Source organism: Orycteropus afer, unplaced genomic scaffold, assembly GCF_000298275.1.
Source record: "Orycteropus afer afer isolate SDZICR_OR568_19922 unplaced genomic scaffold, OryAfe1.0 scaffold00010, whole genome shotgun sequence".
Taxonomy (NCBI): domain Eukaryota; kingdom Metazoa; phylum Chordata; class Mammalia; order Tubulidentata; family Orycteropodidae; genus Orycteropus; species Orycteropus afer.
The window spans coordinates 4,430,408-4,453,043 of NW_006921597.1; the positions used below are offsets into that span (position 1 = coordinate 4,430,408).

The 22,636-nt window shown below is 38.5% G+C and overlaps 1 protein-coding gene across 1 annotated transcript in view; it reads left to right on the forward strand.

The window, feature by feature from the left end:
- Positions 1–22,636, forward strand: part of WARS2 (tryptophanyl tRNA synthetase 2, mitochondrial) — a 198,304-nt gene that overhangs the window by 168,189 nt on the left and 7,479 nt on the right. The window contains exons 3-4 of the mRNA XM_007948547.2: positions 2,854–2,934; positions 6,594–6,679. Of these exons, the coding sequence (XP_007946738.1) occupies positions 2,854–2,934; positions 6,594–6,679 (167 nt within the window). The remainder of the gene's footprint in view (positions 1–2,853; positions 2,935–6,593; positions 6,680–22,636) is intronic.

Below are 22,636 nucleotides of genomic sequence, written 5' to 3' on the forward strand. Positions count from 1 at the left end.
GCATTTCTTCATATGTTTGTTGGCCGCTTGAATATCCTCCTTGGTGAAGTGTCTATTCATGTCTTCTGCCCATTTTTTAATTGGATTGTTTGTCCCTGTATTATTTCTTATAATTGCATGCGAATCAATCATTATCTCAAAATAAAAAATTAAAACAAGTGTCTATCTTAAAGCTAACTATAATAATAAATACCACCATTTATTGATTGCTAACTTTCTGCTAGATGCTATTCTAAGCACTATGAGGTGAACACTATTGTTAACCACATTTTGTAGGTGAAGAAATTGAGGCACAGAGATGGTAAGTCACTTACCTAGGGTCACCCAAATGTAGTGGAACTAGCATTCAGACCCAGGCAGCATCCAAAGAGAAAGCTTTTAATCATCTTGCTATGCTTCTTGTATATCTGTCTTCATATCCTGCTTCCTAGTCACTCTTGAATCCACTGTAATCACTCTTCTGAAACTGCTTTTACCTGGATCACCAAAAACTCAGTTGCCAAATCTAATATTTCTTTTGGTCCTTACCATTCTTTCTTTAGCCTTTGATACTGTTCATATACTCAACATATATTTTATTGAGCACCTACAATGTGTCAAACTTTGTTTGGCAGCAGTGAACAAGCAAATAAAACTGTTATAACTGAAGAATACATATAACTTTGCTTGTTAGCATTAAACTCAAAACCAAACTCACTGCCATCAAGTTGATTCTGACTCACAGCAACCCTCTTTGAGTTTCCAAGGCAGTAAATCTTTACAGAAGTAGTCTGCCTAGTCTTTCTTCAGCGAATGGCTGGTGGGTTTGAACCGCCAACCTTCTGGCTAGCAGTCAAATGCCCTAGGCACTACTCCACCAGAGCTCCTTTTGTTAGCATTAGGGGGCCAGAAATCTTCATTTATATTTCCACTCATCACAGCTGACTTGTTTGTGGAAGACCAACAGGCCACTTTATTACTGTATGCTTTTGTTTTTTTTGTGGCTAAAATAAGGGTCATATTGTTATTTTTGTGTGTGTGGTTTCACACCATAAGTCAGAAAAGAATATATTTAGATACCATTTTTAACTTTTCCCCAGATAGAAATCTGAATGTTTCCAAGCAATTGTCATGAATATGAATGAATTAAGAGAACCAAGTCCTGAATATACTACCTTTTTTATATACAATTATTAAAGGTGAATTGTGAAAAGTAATTACCTTTGACCTTTTATGTGCTTTTCTCTGTATGAGGAAAATTTGAATTAAATTCATGCCCCTCTTTTGGAAACACTAAGAAGATCTCTGCAGAAGATTAAATCCATTTAATTCCATATGCCCAAATAAAAAGCTAATCCAAGGAAAATACTTGACCTCATGGAGACATGGTGGTAGCTTTTTGCATATCACCAAAGCTAAGAATTTGAGCAAGAATAGAAGGGAAAGAGTCATCTTTTCTTTTTCCACATGCCCATGGTTATTCTGCGTGTTTTCATTCCTTTCCCCAAATTCCATAAAGAAGAAAGAAAGAAGAAAAAAACCTCTCCTGCTTCTTCATGCCAAGAAACAACTCTTGTTTTATTAGTTCTAATGGGAATGTGTTTTGCTTGATGATTGGAAGCAACTATAATCCACTTGCTTACATCTCAAGTTACTGTTTTTGTCTGATAGCTGTTTGTTTACCACAGCAGTTAGCAATTTGCATGGACAGTGCTGTCAAAGCCATTGCCCTCAATGAAACACAAATGCCTCTTGGAAGAAAGATGACAGATTTAGCCCAGTGATGTGTAAAGCTTTAAAAGCAATCCCATGTCAAACACGTGAAAAACAACTCTTCCCTCTCTATGACTTAAGGAAAAAAAACGAGAAACTATCATATACCAGATGGCGATTCCTTGCTAGTAAAACAGGCCTGGGCTGACTCAGCCTCATGCTTTTGTGTTCCTTTTGCAAAACCCACAAAGAGCACATTTGGGGCCACTTTTGAGAGTTGGCAACAGTCTCTGCTTTTTAAGGAAATCATATGGACACACAAAGCTGCGATCGATGAAGGACTAGGAATCCCCAAGGTCCAGAAATGGGATACGTAGGGCTTACATTCTAGGTCATCAGTTAGATTTTGGCCTGGACACAAGAGTCATCCCAATTGTTGCCAGATTTGATTACTTGATTGAATTTGGTTAAAACAAAAACAAATTGGGGAAAGTTTATATTTTTTTTTTGTTGACTAAATCTCTTCTTCAAAAAAAAAAGGAGGAGGAGTTATCTCCCTTAGTTGATCATTTTGTTAGATTTCACAGAGAAGCTAAAAATTACAAAAATATCTTTTGAGGTAGTGAGGTGATAAAATAATTCCTAAGTTTCAAATCACTATTGATATGAAGGATGTAATCTTTAATTTTTAGCCCAGCACCTTTCTCTAAGATTTACATGTAAGGTATATCTCTTTTTATTTATTTAGAAATTATTTAGAGAGAAGTTGGAATTAGTGAAGAGGAATTATATGTATGTATGTTTTCTTAATAACCTCAGCTTTTTTGAGATGGAATAGTTGCCTCAGAACATAATAAAACCCTCCCACTGAGGATGTTGAAGCAGCATCTGGCCAGGTACTTGCTAGGGATATTGTGAAGAAGATTTAAACATTAGACTGGTAATCATATTTGTTAACTTTTAAGGTTTCCTCAGTAACCTGTACAATTCTATGGATCATTAATCAGAACTAAGCCCCCTTCACCTTTCTTTCCTTGGATTACTTTGGTTTGGAAATTTTTTTTTTCAGTCATTTCAGATAATACCTGTTGTCCGTTTAGTTTTGTCTCATATCCATGAAACATTAACCACCTTTATTACCGTTCTGTCTTATTTCTTTAGGTGTCTGAACATACGCAATTAAGTTGGATCCTTACCTGCATGGTCAGACTACCCCGATTGCAGCACTTACACCAGTGGAAGGTAAATGCCAGAGGTCTGATTAATACACAGAAAAGAGTGCAATTTCCCCGTTACAGCTGTTTTTCCCTTTCTGTTTATTTTTGTGCTAGGCCCTGGGAATTAATCCTGAGCTTATTGTCCTCCCCAGTCTGCAGCTCACCAGTGGCCTGGAACAGTGCCTTTAACCTCTGTGCTTCAGGGTATGGGACAGAAAGTAAAAGAGTTCTCCAAGGGTCCTTTCAACTTAAAACTCTTACTAATTGTTTTGATCTGTGTATGGTTGAATCAGAGTCATCTTTGGATTGACTTGTTACTAACTTTGAACCTACCACATGATAACAAACAAACCATCCCCAGTTTCTGGTTTACTGGATCCTACAGTTGCCTCTGGTAGCATAGTGCCTAAGGTACTTGACTGCTAACCACAAGGCTGGCGGTTCAAACCCACTAGCCACTCCTCGGAAGGAAGGTTGGGCAATCCTACTTCCGTAGTGATACTGCCTCGGAAACCCAAGGAGGGGTCGCTATGAGTCGGGGCCGACTCGACGGCAAATAACAACAACAGCAACAACAGTTGCCTCCTATCTCCACTGGAATTAACTGGCAGTGAAGCAAGAATCTTTTCATTGTGGGGAGAGACGACATATTTTATTTAACATGTAAGCAAGTTGAGTCCAGGCAACAGTTCAAATCCACAGAAAATTAAGACTACTTTTTCTGGAAGATCAACTGAGAAAGATAAATTGGATAATTCATAGTACTTTACTTCCATTTATTTTTGCAATTGGATAACCCAAGGGTAGGTAGCCCCTTACTACATCAACACTAATTTCAGTTTCAAGCTTTTTTTGAGCACATTTTTAGGGCCTTTGGTTTCCTCAAAGCTTCAGAAGCCTTTGCATACACTGCAGAGAGAAACAAACTGAACTTAAGGTGGCAGCACCTAAATGAGAGGGATCAGTAATGCTGCAGAGTCATTATTTGCCAAGAATTAAAAGCAAAATTTTACAATGTTCTCTATCATATTTTGGTTTTACTCAAGACTTTCCCTTTACCATAATCCTCTAATACAGAGTTCAGTGCTGAAGTCCTGTCTTATAGGAACTGAGTATTAATTTAATGAGAACTGTTCCCACTTTAAAATAGTGTCTGAGGCCCTCTTGATAATGCATTACGAGTGAGTGCCCTGATATTCCAGAGAAACCTTCCCACTGGTCCACAATTAGGTATTTTTGGGAAAAGTATGGATTTTTTAAGTCCAAGTCTCATACTTGGGCAAGTTATGCCTTGTAGACTGATTCCCTTAATAACAAGTACTAATGATGCCTTCCGGGAGTCTTACATCAAGACCAAAAGGTCAGTAAGACAAAGATAACTCCCATGAGGCTTATTGTCTATTTGGGAAAAGACAATTAAACAAGTAATAAGAAAGTGTGAGAAGTGCTCTGATGGAAGAATTCCAGTGCTAGGGAGAACTGGGTAAGAGCATTTAGCTTGGTTTTAATTGGAGCAGAAATAGTGGGGTAGAATAGTGGGGTTAGGGTTGTTGAGGGCAGGGTTATTTGGAGGATTAGTGAGATAATACCCTATGCAAAACATCTGAGGCCCATAATAAGCACTCACTAAATATTAGTGTTCTCCAAATCTCTTCCCTTCCCTTGTAATATCAAGATCCAGTAGTCTAATATTAAGGAGCTCTAGTAGTACAGTGGTTAAGGCATTTGGCTGCTAACCAAAAGGCCAGTGGTTCAAACCCACCAGCCACTCCATGGGAAAAAGAAAAGGCAGTCTGCTTCCATAAAGATTTAAAGCCTTAGAAACCCTATGGGACAGTTCTACTCTGCAATTTCAAGGTCCAGTAGTGTAGTATTACCCACTGCCATTGAGTCAATTTTAATTCATAGCAACTCTATAAAGACTATAAATGTAACATGGTAATAATTTCTTTAAGTTGGTTATTTTCCCATTTGATTATTTCCAAATTAAACCATCACAATCTTTACCCAGTAATAATCGCAAAAATAGCCCTTATTGTTGGCATTGCAATAAGGGAATATACTGAAGGAATTGTAGGTTGAAACTTTCAAAGTTCCTTTGAATGGCCTATAACATTAGTTGCTGTAAGCCAGAAACTACTTGAGATATAACCAGAATATTGAAATTTGTAACTAAATTATGAAACATTAAAGTTAAAACAGTTAAAAAGGTAAGCTATTGCTTTTTCAAACTAGTCTCAAAGGATATGCCTGCATGTTGATGGGTGAAACCTGAATTACAAGCTCATACATTGACCCCTTTGAATTGTGCAAGTTTATAAAGTTAGTCGTTCAGCTCATTTAGAAACATCAGACTTCAGAGAAGTAATTCATACTAACTAAATGAATCAAATTTATTTACTGACCAATTGTTCTGGTAGTGTAATGGTTAAAGCACTTAGCTGCTAACCAAAAGGTAAGCAGTTCAAACCTACCAGCCACGCCCCTGAAGAAAGATGGGACAGTCTACTTCCATAAAGATTTGCAGCCTTGGGAACCCAACGAAGGTTGCTATGAGTTGGAATCAACTTGATGGCAGTGTGTTTAGTTTTTTTTTTTTTAGTTTTGGAAGCAATTACCAATAAACTATACAATATTCCCTTCTAATAAGTGACTCAGAAAATCAAAGTACATGTCAGTAATGCTTATCTGCAGCAAGGGGTTAGTATCACCAGGGCTCATAGTCACTTGGTACATGTGAGTAGTTTATATCGGTACCCACTCTTCAACAGGTTAATATTTCGAATATCACTTCTGGTTCTCCATCAGCTTCTCCACTCAGGAAGTATTTTAGTCTACATACCCTGTACTATTCATTAGAATTACTTTACCAGCACTGCTTCTGCATTCTTAATCACCTAATCATCAAGATAGATAATTATGATTGCTTCTATTAAAATTTCTCTGACTTCAGTTCTATTTTCAAAATTTCTTTTTTTTCTTTTTTTTAAGAAATTTTAAGAGAACATTCCAGTTTTATCAATAGTACAGATGTGAGACTTTTCTGGGAGGCTTCCACAGACAAACAGCATGGCTTTTAATGTTAACTCATATTAATTTCTAATGGGTGATATTTTCTGACCTTACTTGTGAAATCTGGACCATATCTGATTTAGAACCTGGAAGTCCTCTATTCTTCTGTTCTTAAAATAAATAAATGGGAAATAGTGGCGGTGCCGGATCCTTTAAAGGGGCGGTGATAAAACGAATTCACCTTATTCCTGCCTAAGCCTGGAGAATGAAGACAAGCCCACCAGAGGATGGTTCCAATGGTTCCACCACCACCACCACCAGATGCCATTGAGTCAGTTAGGACTCATGGCAACCCCATACATGTCAGAGTAGAACTGCACCCCATGGGTTTTCAGTGGCTGATTTTTCATGGAAGTAGATCACCAGGGCTTTCCTCTGAGATACTTCCGAGTAGGCTTGAACCACTGACCTTTCAGTTAGCAGCTAAGTTAACCATTTACACAAACCAGGTACTCTGAGAGGATGGTTAAAATTGCTAAAATTAACAGACATACACAGATACTTCAGATTATGTTTTGCTTGTTTTAAAACTGTCTTACTTTAGCAAAATAATTCAGTTCATGTTTGATTTCTTTCTCTTCTCTTTTTCACCACCTTTCACTCCCACCCCAGGCTAAGACTGCCAATCAGAAACACGACGGAACTATGGGCCTGCTCACATACCCAGTACTTCAGGCGGCTGACATTCTGCTGTACAAGTAAGCAGAAGAGTTTCCCCACAGCCCTGTACACACTCACGAGAACAAGAGACTGTTGTAACTTATCTGAAAAAAACTTGGTTCACAAGGATGCAGGACAAAAACGGAATCAGATGAGTGAATCAGTTTGCATCTATTCCGCAGCAATAGGTACCAAATTATAGGGATATGTTTCAGTGTGAAAGTAATAATGTTGAGTGCTAACACTTCAATAGCACTTACTATGTGCGAGACACCAGTATAAATGCTTTACATGTGTTAGCCCATTTAATACTCCCAACAACCTTATACAATCTATACTATTATTATCCCCATTTTACAGATGAGAAAACTGAGACACAGAGTGATAAGTAACTTGCCCAAGATTGTGTAGCTCATAAGGTTTGGAATAAGAATTTAAGCCCAGGAAGTTTGGGTACAGAATCTGTGCTCTTAACCACTATGCCATATATAGTTCCCTAGTAATAATTCAAAGAAGCCCTAGTGGCACAGTGGTTAAAGCACTCAGCCACTAACCAAAAGGTCAGCAATTGAACTCACCAGTTACTCCTTGGGGGAAAGATGTGGCAGTCTGCTTCCATAAAGATTTATACCCTTGGAAACCTATGGGACAGTTCTAGTCTGTCCTGTAGCGTCACTATGAGTCAGAATTGACTTGATAGTAATGAGTTTAGTAATAATTAAACTCTAAGCATTTTGTTGGGTTTTTTTTTTAACAGTAAGTGCTGTAAATGTTGATTTCTTATTCAGTCTAGACTCTAAAGCACTGCTATCCAATACAATGTGCTGCACTTATGTTTAATAGCTGTGCTTTCTAAAACGGTAGCTACTATGTTAAGCCCTTGAAAACTTGAAATGTGGCTAGTAGCTACCATATTGTAACTACCGGTCAAAAGTGTGTTTTTCAACCTGCTATAGGATACTCCTTGAAAGGAAGATTGGGCAATCTACTTCCATAGAGATACCGCCTCAGAAACCCAAGGAGGGGTCGCTGTGAGTCAAATCAACTCGATGGCAATGAGTTTGTATAGGATACCCTCACTGTTCCTGGACCCATAATCCATCTAGTCAGCTACTACTGCCATTTAAAAGTCTCAAAAATAAACAACTAAAAGATGCTGATCCCTGTGCTTTCTGCAGCCCAGGATTTTTGACTCCATCCCTCTCCCAACTCTTACCCTCTGTCCCTACACTGGTCTTCGTGGGCCCTGATTGTCCTACTAGAGCTAAACGTAGCCAGTCAGAAAGTGCTAAGAAACCTAAGCCTTGCTGTAAAAGCTTCTGAGGAAAAAGAGAAACCTCGTGAATCTTTTCTTAAGCCTTTCTCCTTAACCCTTGACCCAGCAAGAGCAATTCTTCCCAGGACAAACTAGAATTCTTTATATGTAGAATGATAATAACATGGAGATGACAATATTTGTCCCTTGTGGCATGACCTCTAAGGCCTGTGCAATGATGATGAAAGTAGCCAGATTAGCAGTTTAACTTTCTAAATAAGGTGTGCCCTTGAGTATTTACTGTCTTTAATACTGATTAAAACTTATAAATAAAGATTATGTTTTACTTTGTAACTTGAGTGCTGAATTTTGATGCTGTGTCCAACTCATAATGACTATATAGGACAGAGGAGAACTGCTTGATAGGTTTCCTAGGCTGTGAATCTTTATGGGAGCAGATTGCCAGGTCTTTTCTCCCATGGAGCTGCTGGTGAGTTCACACCTTAGACCTTTTGGTTCACAACTAAGCGCTTAACCATTGCACCACCAGGGCCCCTGAACTCTTGATAGCATTGACTATTTATAGGTGATTTTTTACTTTTCCTGGGAAGTCTAGGATACTTTTCTTGTGGATGTAACAAATAAAAGCCTAATGCTACATTTCCTAGCAAAGTAGTATATTTAGTTAAAAGTCAAAGCTATGAAGAACCTTGATTTTCTCATGTATAAAATAGGGATATTAATTATTCTGCACAGGATTATTAAAGTATTAAAATGAAAATGGGCAGTGCTTGTGACTGGGATCTATCCCTCGGGTATGATCAATGATTATATCTTTGGTGATTGTAATCTTATGTTAGTTTTGTTTTCAAGGCCTACTTCTTTATAGAATCAAAGGCTGAAATTTTTCAGCACTAGAATATGGAAGCACGTGAGCACGGTAGATTCCCTGAACTGTTCAAGAGCTACAGTGGGAGAGTCCTCTGAGCTCAGGGCTATAAAATCTAACAAAAACCATTGCCCTTCTTGTGACACCATGGAATAAGAGTAGGCAGGAACACTTTAAGGAGCCTCTGCTTCACTTCTCTTGCTGTCTGCATGAGGCCCTGGGAGGTTAAGCAGCTTGCCCAAAGTTGTTAGCTGATCAGTGGTCAGTGGTGCATCAAGGCATGAACATGGGTTTCCCAAATCTGGTGCTGAATCCCTCATAAGGAGCCAATAGTTATATTAGGAGGCAAGATTATCACTGGAAACAATCAGAACACTACAAGATCATATATACCAAAGTAATGATGGATGTATCTTTATCAGTTGCCCAAAATACATGGTCTAAGTAGTAGGTCAGTCCATCTCATTGAGGGTCTACCCTTTTTCTCTGACCCTCTACCAAGCACTGATCCTTCCTGATAATATGACCAAAGTATGAGAGACAAACTCTGGCCATTCTTGCTTTTAAGAGATGGATTGACACAGTGGCTGCAGAAATGAGCTCCAACACAGCATGGGATGTGAAGAGATGCAGGACCAGGCAGTGTTTCGTTCTGTTGTACATAAGGTCACTGTGAGTCAAAACCAACTCAATGGCACCTAACAACAAGATCAACAAGTAGTAGGTAAAATTTATAGAATGATCAAATGCTACAGTTTCTTTCATCTATGAAGTGAGTTAAAGGGACATCACTCACAAGGTTATACATGAATTATGTATGAAGTTATATCACCTCATGTACTCAGTTCAAAAAGCTTAAGTGTACAAGAGGAATACAGCCGTATCTCATTTTATTGCACTTTGCAGATACTACTTTTTTACTAATTTAAAGTTTGTGGCAACCCTGCATTGAACAAGTCTGTTGGCACCATTTCTTCAGCAGCACACACTCACTTTGAGTCTCTGTGTCACATTCTGGTAATTCTCACAATATTTCAAACTTTTTCATAATGCTATTGCACACTCTTAATAGACTACAGGATAGTGTAAACATAACTTTTATATGTATTGGGAAACCAAAAAAATTCATGCAAATTGTTTTATTGCAATAGTCTGGAACCACACTCGCAATACCTCTGAGGTATTCCTGAATATAAAAAAAGGCTGACAATGGCAAAAATAGCTTCTTAAGATCCTTAAATCTGTCATATATTCTGTGGCCATGAATCCCCTCTTTTATTAGGCAAAGCGATAATTACTATTGCTGTCTGTTTATTTCACATGTGGGTTGGGTAACTAAAATCTTTTCAGTAGTTTTGTGGCCATCTCACTCTCCCTCCTGACAGCAGCAGTATCCTCATGTAAAGATATTTAATCCAAGGACAGGTGTTCTTTTTCAGCCTCAGTTGTCCCACGTTCCACTCCCAATAGCAAAGAAATTCCCTGACTGTAAACATCACTTCTTTAACTCTTCATGACCTAATTGGTAGTTAGAATATGTACTAAGAAGGCTATAAGATGCCTTTCTTGCCCTGTTTGCCAAAAAGAAGATAATAGTGACAGATTCTTACCTATCCTCATCGGGATTCTGATATTGGTTAGCAGTCAAATGCCTCAGGCACTACACCACCAGAGCTCCCATTTTATATATAGTCTGTTAAAATCAAACAGATAAAAGTTTTTCTATAAAACTGGGTAATTATTTCCAAGGTAACTATTCAGAAACTATCCACCAATGATGCCAAATTAGATCACAGACAAGGAGCCTACACCTGCATGCTCCTTTCCTTAAGAGGAACAGTCCTGTGTTTCCCTCTGCCTGGTCTTGGGAGGCACCTGCTGCAGTCACTCACACTCCAGCTCATAGACTCCATCTCTTTGGCCTCTTTTCTCCCTCCATCTTCCTTCAGCTTGTTGCCATGGGTGCTATTGTTGCATCACACGTATTCATATTTCTTGAGTATGTTTGTCATTTGGGTCCCTGAGAAGTATACCAAATCTGCCATTGAATCAATTCCAACTCATAGCAACACTATAGGACAGAGTAGAACTGCCCCAAAGGATTTCCAAGGCTATAAATCTTTATGGAAGCAGACTACTTCATTTTTCTCTCATGAAGCAGCTGGTGGGCTTGAACCACCAACCTTTTGGTTTGCACCCAAAAGGTTTAAACACGGCACCACAGAGCTCCTTGAAAAGTGTACAATACAATCTGCTTTGGTTTGCTGCACCAATTAACTCTGCTAACATACATGTGTCCTCTGTCTCAGTACATTTCCTCCCAAATTTAGAAACTCTCAATTGCTTGATAATGATAAGTAGCAAGGTACAACTAAACCTGGTTCTAAATTCTAGCCTATACCACTGATTTCCCTATAGCAGAGTTCAAGAACTTGGGGCATTTTTGTTTTGTTTAGTTTCACATATTTCTGGAGTTTGAAAAAGGTCATAGCCAGAATGTCTATAAATGTTTACATTATAAAGATGGTTGGACGAATGGATAGATAAAACATTTTGCGTTTCTCCTGCCAGCAAATCTCTGTGGTCTCTTTATCAAAGCAAGTCTAGTATAGATTTTGTCTTTGCTTTCCTTAAAATCAGCATTAGAATGAGTGGTACGTAATGGGCAGACTACAAGCATAAGGAAAGGGAATGGAAGAGGAGCCTACCAGATAAGTTTATGAAAAACATATGTAATTATTTGGGCAGAACTTGATAAGGATCCTGAGAATGGTGAGCTGAGACCATCTGAAACTTGAAAATATAATAAAATAGCAGATATTTGAGGACAGTAGAAATCACCAAAATAGCAACTATTTGTAATTTTTATCATGCATAATCCTTATTTTCCTGAATATCTAATTTCAAATATCTGGCTATATATTGAGAAAATATTTCTTTCTGTGTGTGTATGTGTCTATGTTTCCCTCTACACACAACAAACACACACATAATTTATGTGTTGTACACGAAATACTGAAGAACCTATTCTACTATTAATCCAGAAAAAGGCACTATCAATGGCCTTGAAGGAAAGGGAAGGAATTAACATGTGTTGAACACTATTTTCCATGCAGCATACTAACTGTTACATATACATTATTTATGCAAATTCTTACAACAATCTTGTAAGATAGGTAAGTAGTATTATCCCCATCTTATAGATAAAGAAATGAAGATTCAGAGAAGTATCACTAAGTCTACTCAGATAGATACTGAAAGTGATTACTTGGCTAATCAGATTATTGTTCTCAAGAATCTGAACAGAGGAATAAAGAAACACAGGAAGAGGATCAGAAAATAATGAGAGCAAAATCTGAAATGACATAGGACAGTGAGAAAACAGAGGTACTGAGGACCTGTGAATAGAAGTTCTGAGCAAACAAACTAAAAAATAAAAAGTAGGGAGACAGATGATTGGTTGAAAACTTCAGGCATGGTAGAGCCAGAGAAGAGCTGAGTACCGTGATGTCTGCAGATAAAACTACTACCATAGAGTCCCTAAGACTTCTCAGGAGCCTTCCAGTTCTTGAACTACAGCCCATTCTCCATGAAGCCAATTTTTCTTGGATTTTTAGAAGCTCCTGGAAGCTACTGGCCAAACTTGATTTTGGCAGTCTGCTCAAGTCCACATACTCTCCCACTACTGCCTGATTAGTAATTCTTCTCTTTTTCTTCCATGTCTGGATATTGGGCAAATGCCTACTCTAAAACAGAATGCTACTGGAAGAATATCTGAGAAATGTAGTTTCCATGCTACCAGACCCTGAAAATCAATAGATAGCATAGAAAGAAGAGAATGGTGCTGTAGTGTCAATAAACAACCAAGTACTCTCCTAAAAATTATAGGACAAAGTGGAATGATCTAACTTATATGTCCATGTAAAAGAGAACTGATTTTACAGGACAGCAAGAGCAGCTGGGGTAGCTACGTAGAGGCTATTTCACTAGTCAAGGTTGGATCATGCCAATAACAATGAAGTTGAAGAACACAAGCCAAAAACCAAAACTATTGGTGTCATGTTGACTCTGACTCATGGTGACCCCTCATGTTGCACAGTAGAACTGCTCCATAGGGGTTTCTTGCCTGTAATCTTTAAGAAAGGAAATTGCCAGGCCTTTCTTCCATGGTACCACCAGGTGGTTCAAACTGCCAACCTTTTGGTTAATAACCAATTGCAAATCACTTGTACTACTCTGGGACCATTGATAAAGAAAAGTAGACAACTTTAAGAGATGTTTATGAGGTAAAGCTGATAGGAGTTGGTAGTCAGTTGTATGAGAGGAAGGTGTCAGGGATGACGCTAGGTTTTATGCAACAAAATTGTGTTTATTGCCATTTACTGAGGTAGGAATACAAAAAGAGGACTTTTGGTGGTATTAGATGTCATCGAGTGAGTTCCGATTCATAGGGACCCTATGTACAACAGAATGAAACACTGTTCAGTCCTGCACCATCCTCACAATCGTTGTTGTGCTTGAACCCATTGTTGAAGCCACTGTGTCGATCCATCTCATTGAGAGTCTTCCCCTTCTTCACTGACCCTCTACTTTACCAAGCATGATGTCCTTCTCCAGGGACTGGTCCCTCCTGATAACATGACCAAAGTACAAGTACCATCCTCACTTTTAAGGAGTTTCTTGGCTGTACTTCATCCAAGACAGATTTTGTTTGTTATTCTGGCGGTCCATGTATTTAATATTCTTCATCAATGCCATAATTCAAAGGCACCAAGTCTTCTTCAAGTCTTCCTTACTCATTATCCTGCTCTTGCATGCATATGAGGCAATTAAAAATACCACGGCTTGGGTCGGGTGCACTTTAGTCTTCACAGTGCCATATTTGGTCTTCAACACTTTAAAGAAGTCTTTTCCAGCAGATTTACCCAATGCAATATGTCATTTGATTTCTTGACCGCTGCTTCCATGAGCATTGATTGTGGATCCAAGTAAAATGAAATCCTTGACAATCTTCTCCATTTATCATGATGTTGTTTATTGGTCCAGCTGAAAGGATCTTTGTTTTGTGAAGTGTAATCCATACTTAAGGCTGTAGTCTTTGACCTTCATCAGTAAGTGCTTCAAGTACTCTTCACTTTTCAGCAAGCCAGGTTCTGTCTGTGCATATCACAGGCTGATGAGTCTTCCTTCAATCTTGATACCACATTCTTTTTCATATAGTCCACCTTCTCAGATTATTTGCTCAGCATACAGATAGGATAAGTATGAAATGATTCAACCCCAACACACACCTTTCCTGATTTTAAACCATACAGTATCCCATTGTTCTGTTTGAATGACTATCTCTTGATCTCTGTACAGGTTCCACAAGAACACAATTAAGTATTCTGGAATTGCCATTCTTCCCAATGTTATCCATAATTTCTTATGATCCACACAGTTGAATGCCTTTGCATAGTCAATAAAACACAAGTAAACATCTTTCTAGCATTCTCTGCTTTTAGCCAAGATCCATCTTATATGAGCAGTGATATCCCTCAGTCCATGTCCTCTTCTGAATCCAACTTGAATTTTTGGCAGTTCCTTATCTATGTACTGCTGTAACCATTTTTGAATGATTTTGCTGAAAATAATATTAATTATTAAATTAATTTATATTAATGATAAAGTTTGATAATTTCCACATTCTGTCAGATAACCTTTCTTTGGAATAGACATGAATATAGATTTCCTCCAGTCGGTTGGCCAGGAAGCTTCTTCTAAATTTCTTGGTACAGAAGAGTAAGCACTTCCAGAGTTCCATCCATTTGTTGAGGCATTTCAATTGGTATTCCATCAATTCCTGGAACTTTGTTTTTCCCAGTGCTTTCATGCAGCTTGGACTTCTTCCTTCAATACTATTGGTTCTTGATCATATGCTACCTCTAGAAATGGTTGTGCATCAACCAATTTGTTTTTGATACAGTGACTGTGTATTCCTTCCATCTTCTTTTGATGCTTCTTGAGTCATTCAATATTTTGCCCATAGAATCTTTCAGTATTACAACTTGAGGTTTGAATTTTTTCATCAGTTATTTCAGCCTGAGAAATGCCAAGCGTGTTCTTCCCTTTTTGGTTTTCTAACTCCATTTCTTTGTACATTTCATTATATTTCTTTACTTTGTCTCTCAAGCTGCCCTTTGAGATCTTCTATGCAGCTTGTTTGTTTCATCATTTCTTCTGTTCACTTTAGCTTCTCTACATTTAATAGCAAGTTTAAGAGTCTCTTCTGACATCCATTTTGATCTTTTCTTTCTTCCTTTTCCTTTTAATGAACTTTTGCTGTCTTTATGTGTGATGTCCTTGGTGTCATCCAACAATTCGTCTGGTCTTTGGCCATTGGTGTTCAGTGTGCCAAGTCTGTTCTTGAGTTTGTCTCTAAATTCAGGTGGGTTATAATCAAAGGACTTACTTTGGCTCTCATGGTGTTATCTTCATTTTCTTCAGTTTCAACTTGAACTTGCTTATGAGCAATTGATGGTTTGTTCCATAGTCAGCCCCTGGCCTTGTTCTGACTGATGATAGGGAGCTTCTCCATTGCCTCTTTCCACAACTGTAGTCTGTTTGGTTCCTTTGTATTCCATCTGGTAAGGTCCACATGTATAGTTGGCATTTATGCTGTTGGAAAAAAAGGCATTTGCAATGAATAATATAAGTCCTTGGTCTTTCAAAATTCTATCGTGTGATCTCCGGCATTGTTCCTGTCACCAAGGTCTTTTTTTTCCAACTGCTGATCCTTCTTCTTTGTTTCCAACTTTCACATTCTGTTGTTGCTGTTGTTGTTGTTTGCCATCGAGTCGGCCCCGACTCATAGCGACCCCTCCTTGAGTTTCCGAGGCAGTATCACTACGGAAGTAGGATTGCCCAACCTTCCTTCCGAGGAGTGGCTGTTGGGTTTGAACTGCCAGCCTTCTGGTGAGCAGTCAAGTGCCTTAGGCACTATGCTACCAGAGCTCCCTTCACATTCTAATCACCAGTAATTATCAGTGCAGCTCAACTGCTTATTTGATCAATTTCAGACTGCAGAAGTTGATAAAAATCTTCAGTTTCTTCATCTTTGCTTTAATGGTTACTGTATAAATTTGAATAATAGTCATATTAACTGGTCTTCCTTGTATTCTGTGGTAGTTGTACGTCAACTTGACTGGGCCATGATTTTGAGTGGCATGGCAGCTGGATGTAGTTATTCCCCATGATGAGATTGGACATGGTGTAATCACCTCCATGGTAGATTCTGCTGTGAGAAGTTAATCAGTTGAAGGAGAGTTGTCTTCAGGGTATGGCCTGCTTCCAATATATATAGAAAGGATCCTGCATTTGGTTCAGTCCTCATCTCCAGTTCCTGAACTTGAATCAGTGGCCTGCCATGTTGCCTGCCAATCTTGGGATTATTGCCTTTGCAGCCTGTGAGCCAACAATCTGCCATTTTACCTGCTGATCTTGGATTCATCAGCCTCAGCAGCCAGCAGCTATGTGAGGCAGGAGAAGCACCCAGCTTGCTCCAGTGGACCTGGAAGGCAGAGCTAAAGCCCAAGGTCAAAGGACCTCCATCTAGCCCCTAGAACCAGCACTCTGAACTGGGACTTCTAGCCTAGTCTTCCCCTAGAGCTGCCACTCTGATTTCAGACTAATAATCTCCTAAACTGTAAAATAATAAACTTCTGTTTGTTGAAGCCATCCACTTGTGGTATATCTGTTATAGAAGCACTAGAGAACTAAGATGTATGTGTATGGATATTATCCTATCACTGACAGCATTGTTCTTCTGGAAAAATCTTGAAATGTTCTTTTTGACAATGAATGTAATGCTATTCCTTGTCAAGTCATCATTTCCACCATAAGAGACCATATGATTTTCTGATTGAAAATGGCCAAAACCAGTCTATTTCAGCTCACAAATGCTTAGGATATTAATCTTTCTGTGTTCCATTTCATTTTTTAGAACTTCTAATTTTCCTAGATTCATACTTCATACATTCCATGTTCTCATTATTAATGGATGTTTGCAGCTGTTTCTTCTCATTTTGAATCATGCCACATAGACAAATGAAGGTCCCAAAAGCTTTTTTCCATATAGCTTTATTTGATGTTGTCTTTTCTACTGGAGACTTTAAAGTCTAGAAAGTAAATCCTTCGTTACTTTCTGATGGGCCCACATGGTGGGCCATTAATAAACAATTACTTGGTAGAACTGAAAAGAGCTGAGTCACCATGATGTCTTGGAGAGTCCAATTATCGAGATAACCATTGAGATAATCCAATCTCTAGAACTATTTTGGAGTCTTGCAGTCATTGCAGCATATCCAAGAAACACAGTGATGGTGAATTAATCCTTTATGAAAGGAAAAACAGCAACAAACTCCTATGCTAGCAAGACTGGTAAAGCCAACAGTATTAAAAGCTCAGACACACAGCCAAAGAAGTAGAAAAAAAAATAAAAGAACAAATCTGTGAGCAGATATACGTAGGCTACGATTATTCATCTGGACTCTAATTCTGGCAGAGGGATGGTAAACGTAGATGCAACAAGGAACTAAGCAAAAGAAAAATGGTTTAGTCACCAAAGAAGAAGATCAGACGCATTATTATGTGACAGAAGTTATAACAATCAAAATTATGAAAGACTTTTGTTTTATGTTGTGTCTGAAGAAAGCAGTCAGGGAAAGTTAAAAAAATTAAAGAAAATGGAGAAAAAAGAAGAAATAATAATATGGATATCATTATGTAGGGTATAAATTTTAAAAGAATGGCACTAAATTATTTGAAGTGAAAGGAAGACTATGAGGAGAGAGGTTGAAAATGTGAAGAGAATAAACCCCATAAGTGAACAGAATCAAAGACAGGCTGAATTAATGTAAAGTGTAAACTCAATGGATAAGAAGTAAAAGGCCAAGATAAATTACAGGAGGTGAAAGGAGCAGCAGGAGCAAAGCGAGGAAAGACTGGAAACAAACAAACTCAAATCAGATGAAAAAGCCAAGTGGAGCAAGAGGGCCAGGTGAAAAAAATTAAAATTTTTCTAATCCTTTTTAAAAAATAAAAACCCCACAGAATTGTAAGAAAAGAGGCAAGGACCCAACATAAGGCAAAGACGCATACAGAGTTATTATGAAAACTAAATGTGTTTTCTGTTTAGTTTGGTTGCTTTGTGAATCTGGAACCATTTTGACATGTGGAAATATTCATTTTGATGTGCTTAAAGTAGATTGATTATGGTAATTGGTTTTTCTGTGTTAGTTGCAGTCCATTGTGATTTCCTATGGGCTACTGTAATTGCTTTTTAACCTGCCCCATTGGCTAATTTGGTTTGGGGGAGTCGAGGTGACCTCTGCATGTCAGCCTTACCATAATTACAAGACAAAGTCCAGTCAAAGAAGAGAAGAGTTCACTGGTGGGGCATGTGCATGGACACCTCCGAGAGGAGCACCATGCAAGGTTATGACCGCAGAGGGAAACCTAAAAAGGGACATTTCATTTTTGCCACTCATTGAGCCAGAGACTTTCTATTCTAGGCTGTGTGGAAGAGAGCAATGCAAATGGCCCTAGCAATCAGATCTGGCGACCTTCCTAAATTCATTTACTGACCTTGAATAGGGAAACCACTTCCTGATCCCTTGTCGTGGTCCCTGCATTTTGTCTTTCTTTCCATTCATTGTTCTGTCCCTGACCTCCTTAAATTAAAACCTTTCTCAGAGTTTCTGTAACATACCATTGATAGTTTGGGATTACCTGGCCAGATTTGTGAACTGTCAGTTTCAAGTATGTTTTCTACCCATATCAGGATTGCCGCCCAGGTCTGTGACCGTCTCTGGGATTGTATGTTGACATTTATGTTTGTGGGTGTGAATCAGCAATCAAAAAGGAAAATAACCCTACTTTGAAAAAGGTCATGATGGGCCCCTACATCAAGGTCCCTTACTCCATCTTTCTTTTACCATGCTGTCTTTCATTAGGTCAGATATTAATGAACTTATATTATTGTTATACATATCATAAATATCATTTATTGAGCCCTTAGTACCAAGTACTATGCTTGGTTACCTCATTTAATCCTTGAAGCAATCCTGTGCAGTAAGCACTGTTATGATCCTCATTTTACAGAGGAAACAGAAGCTTCAACAGAATAAGAAACTTGTCTAGTAGGTAGTGGAACCATAACTGAAACTCAGGCAGTCTGGCTTCTGGGTCTATACTCTTATCCACTATACTGATCATGAAATGATTTTACTATAATTTTTCTCTTGGTATGAAACTATACAGACATTAGTAACTTCCTCTTAAGATCATTCATTTGTTCAATAAATCTTTACTGAACTCCTAAGAAATATCAGGGCAATTCTATTAGGTGTTGGAAGTACATTGGGAAACAAGATAGACAAGCTGTCAAAAACTTAGTTTCTACTTGGAGAGAAAACAAAATACAATTAAATATATAAATAAATTATCAGGTTGGCGTTTATATTATAAAGAAAATAAATATGGTATGGCAAAAAAGGGTAAGAGAGGAATCAATCTTGGATAGTGTGATTAGGGAAGTCTTCTCTGAGGAATTAACATTTCAACTCAGACCTGAAATAAAGGAGCCAGCCATGCCAAGAGCTAAGGGAACCACACTCTGGTAGATAAAGAAGCAGTATGTCCACCAGATCCAGCTCCCTGCTGTAGACATTTGAATTCAAAACCATCCAGGATGCATGATTCACTTTTCTTTTTAAGGTCTAGTAGTAGAGAGCTGAATAGCTCTCTGAATAGCTCATTTCAATGTTCTAATATAATTTAAACATCTTTTCTTATATTCAACAGGAAAAAGAAAATTAAATTACTATTACCATTAATACTCTTATTAAATAAAATATTGGTTCATCTCCTTCAAACTAGTTGTTTAAGTTAGTATTTCTGGTTTGCATGTAATATACCAGGCTCTAGGCTGTTGTTGTGGTGGTGATTATGTGCCGTCGAGTAGGACCTGACGACTCATAGTGACCCCTCCTTGGCTTTCCGAGGCGGTATCACTACGAAAGTGGATTGCCCAACCTTCCTTCACCCAACCTTCCTTCACCCAACCTTCCTTCACCCAACCTTCCTTCACCCAACCTTCCAAGGAGTGGGGGGGACTCTCGGCTAAGGCCTATGTATGCATTATTTTACTCTTCAAACAACCCCTTGAGTAGGAACTATTATTAACCATTCTTTTAAATGAAAAAACAAAATAACCCAGGCTTAAAGAGGTTAAATAACTTGCCCAGGAACAACCAACTGTTAAGTGAGAGAACAAAAAGCTGATCCTGGGCTGCCTGATACCAGAGTCCCCACTCTAACCACAGTGGCTTCCCCTTTGTGTGAATTCTTGTTGTTAGCTGCCAAGTCAATTCCAATTCATGGCAATCTAATGTACAACAGAATAAAACATTTCTCAGTCCTGCATCATCCTCACAATTGCCAGCATGTTTGAGTTCCTCATTTTAGCTGTTGTACCAATCCATCTCACTGAAGGTCTCCCACACCCTCCCTCATTGGGCCTCTCCTTCACCAAACATGATGCCTTCCCCTAGGGACTTATCCCTCCTGATGATGTGTCCAAAGCAAGTGAGTCAGACATGGTTCTGTGTGGTCCATAGGGTTTCATTGGTTAATTTGGGGAAGTAGATTGCCAAGTCTTTCTTCCTTGTCTTTGTCCAAAAGCTCTCATAGACTCTGTAACCACGAGTGACCCTGCTTGTGTTTGAAATACTGGTAGTATAGCTTACAGTATCATAGCAACAAGTAAGCCACCACAATACAACAAACTGGTAAGTGGTGGTTTGTGACTATATGTGTATTTGTGACTATATGTGTGTTTTCCAAAAATTTTGCATCCTAATTTCTTGTCTTATATTTTCCTACATCAAATTATTTCTGTTTGGCATACTTTCTTGTTTTCTGTTTTTTATTATAGAAACTGTATTTGCTTTTATCTATTCTAATGACTAAGAAGCTCTGGTGGCTTAGTGCCTAAGGCATTTTACTGCTAACTCCTCGAAAGGAAGGTTGGGCAATCTACTTCCATAGAGATTTACCACCTTAGAAACCCAATGGGGGTCACTGTGAGTTGGAATCAACTCAACAGCAGTAGGTTTTGGTATTCTACTGACTTAGAAGGTAAAGTTTCTGTTTTTAATTCTACTAGTGATTATCTTTAAACATTTGTGGATGAAGATCACCCAAATGAGAACAAACAGAGGGTATTTATTCAGAGCTTGCTATATAGCAAGGAAGTTTAGCCATTACTACTTATGTTTCGCAGAGACTCAAAGGCAGCCAGGAAAGTGGGAAAATTTTATAGTGGAAAAGGAAAGCATTGGTTATGCTCTCATTGGAGGTTACTACTGTGGAGAAGCTGGAGGTAGGCTAACATGAGGTGGGGCATTTTGGGTAATGGACTTAGGGGGCATATTTGACTTTCTCTGCATGGCCCTGAGTTGGAAACAGAGGCAAAGAATAGGGATACTGGTAGTCATTGACCAAGTCTTGACCATCCTAGACCAATTGCTGCAGAAGTTATGGTTTGGTGGTTAGAATTAATTAGCAAGTAAATGTTTCCCATTTCTTTGCTCACCTAAGAATTTCTGTTCAGCCTGCCTCATCTATAAAATGAGATTAAGTATAACTAATAATAATAGTAGTAGTACATATAAAGTGCTTAGCAAAGTGTATGACATTTAAGAAGCATTTAATAGCTATTAGCTACTTTATTGTTATAATTTTTATTATATTTCACAATGAAAGATAGTTGGGCTTGGTTTTTAATACTTTTTCTCTCAGCTCTGTAAACTCTGTCCCATTATTGCATTATCAATCTCATTTTCTTATTTTTATTTCATGACTGTAGCATATAGGATTTTTCCATTTTTTTTTTCTGGGATGTATGAATCTCTTTCATTATTTTTTCCTCAAACTTTTTGAGCACCTTCAATATACCTACTCAGTTTTGTCAGTTTATGTACTTCCTTGTTATTAATTCAGTAAAGTTTTCTTCAGCTTTAGGTTATTGCTTCTGTTCAAATGGTTCTGATTTCTTCCTTGCTGTTGTTGTTAGGTGCCGTCGAGTCAGCTCCAACTCATGGCAACCCCACATAACCCAGAGCGGAACACTGCCCGGCGCTGCGCCATCCTCACAACCTTTGCTATGCTTGAGCCCCTCGTTGCACACACTGTGTAAATCCATCTTGTTGAGGGTCTTCCCTTTTTCTGCTTCTCACTGCCCTTGAGTCAGATCCAACTCATAGCGACCCCTCCTTGGGTTTCCGAGGAAGTATCTCTATGGAAGTAGATTGCCCAACCTTCCTTCTGAGGAGTGGCTGGTGGGTTTGAACCACCAGGCTTCTGGTTGCAGTCAAATGCCTTAGGCACTAGGCCACCAGAGCTCCTTTTTTCTGCTTAGTAGTACCATAATCTTACACTGAAGCTCTATCCTCTAACATATCATCTTCTGGTTACTTTTTTCTCTTTACTCTGAGTTATTGGGAATTCTGGTGGTACAGTGTACCACTCGTAGTACTCAGCTGCTAACCAAAAAGCTGGCAGTTTGAACCCACTAATAGCTCCATGGGAGAAAGATGTGGCCATTGGCTTCAGTGAAGATTACAGCCTTGGAAACCCTATGGGGCAATTCTACTCTATCCTATAGGTTTGCCATGAGTGCAGATCAACTTGACAGCAATGGGATAGTTAATGAAAATTCTTCCCAAATTCTGTTTTTAGTTTTAGCTCTTAATACTAGTTTCTTAGTTGTCAATAATTTTTCCCCCTCTGTCTTTATGGATAGGAGCCCTG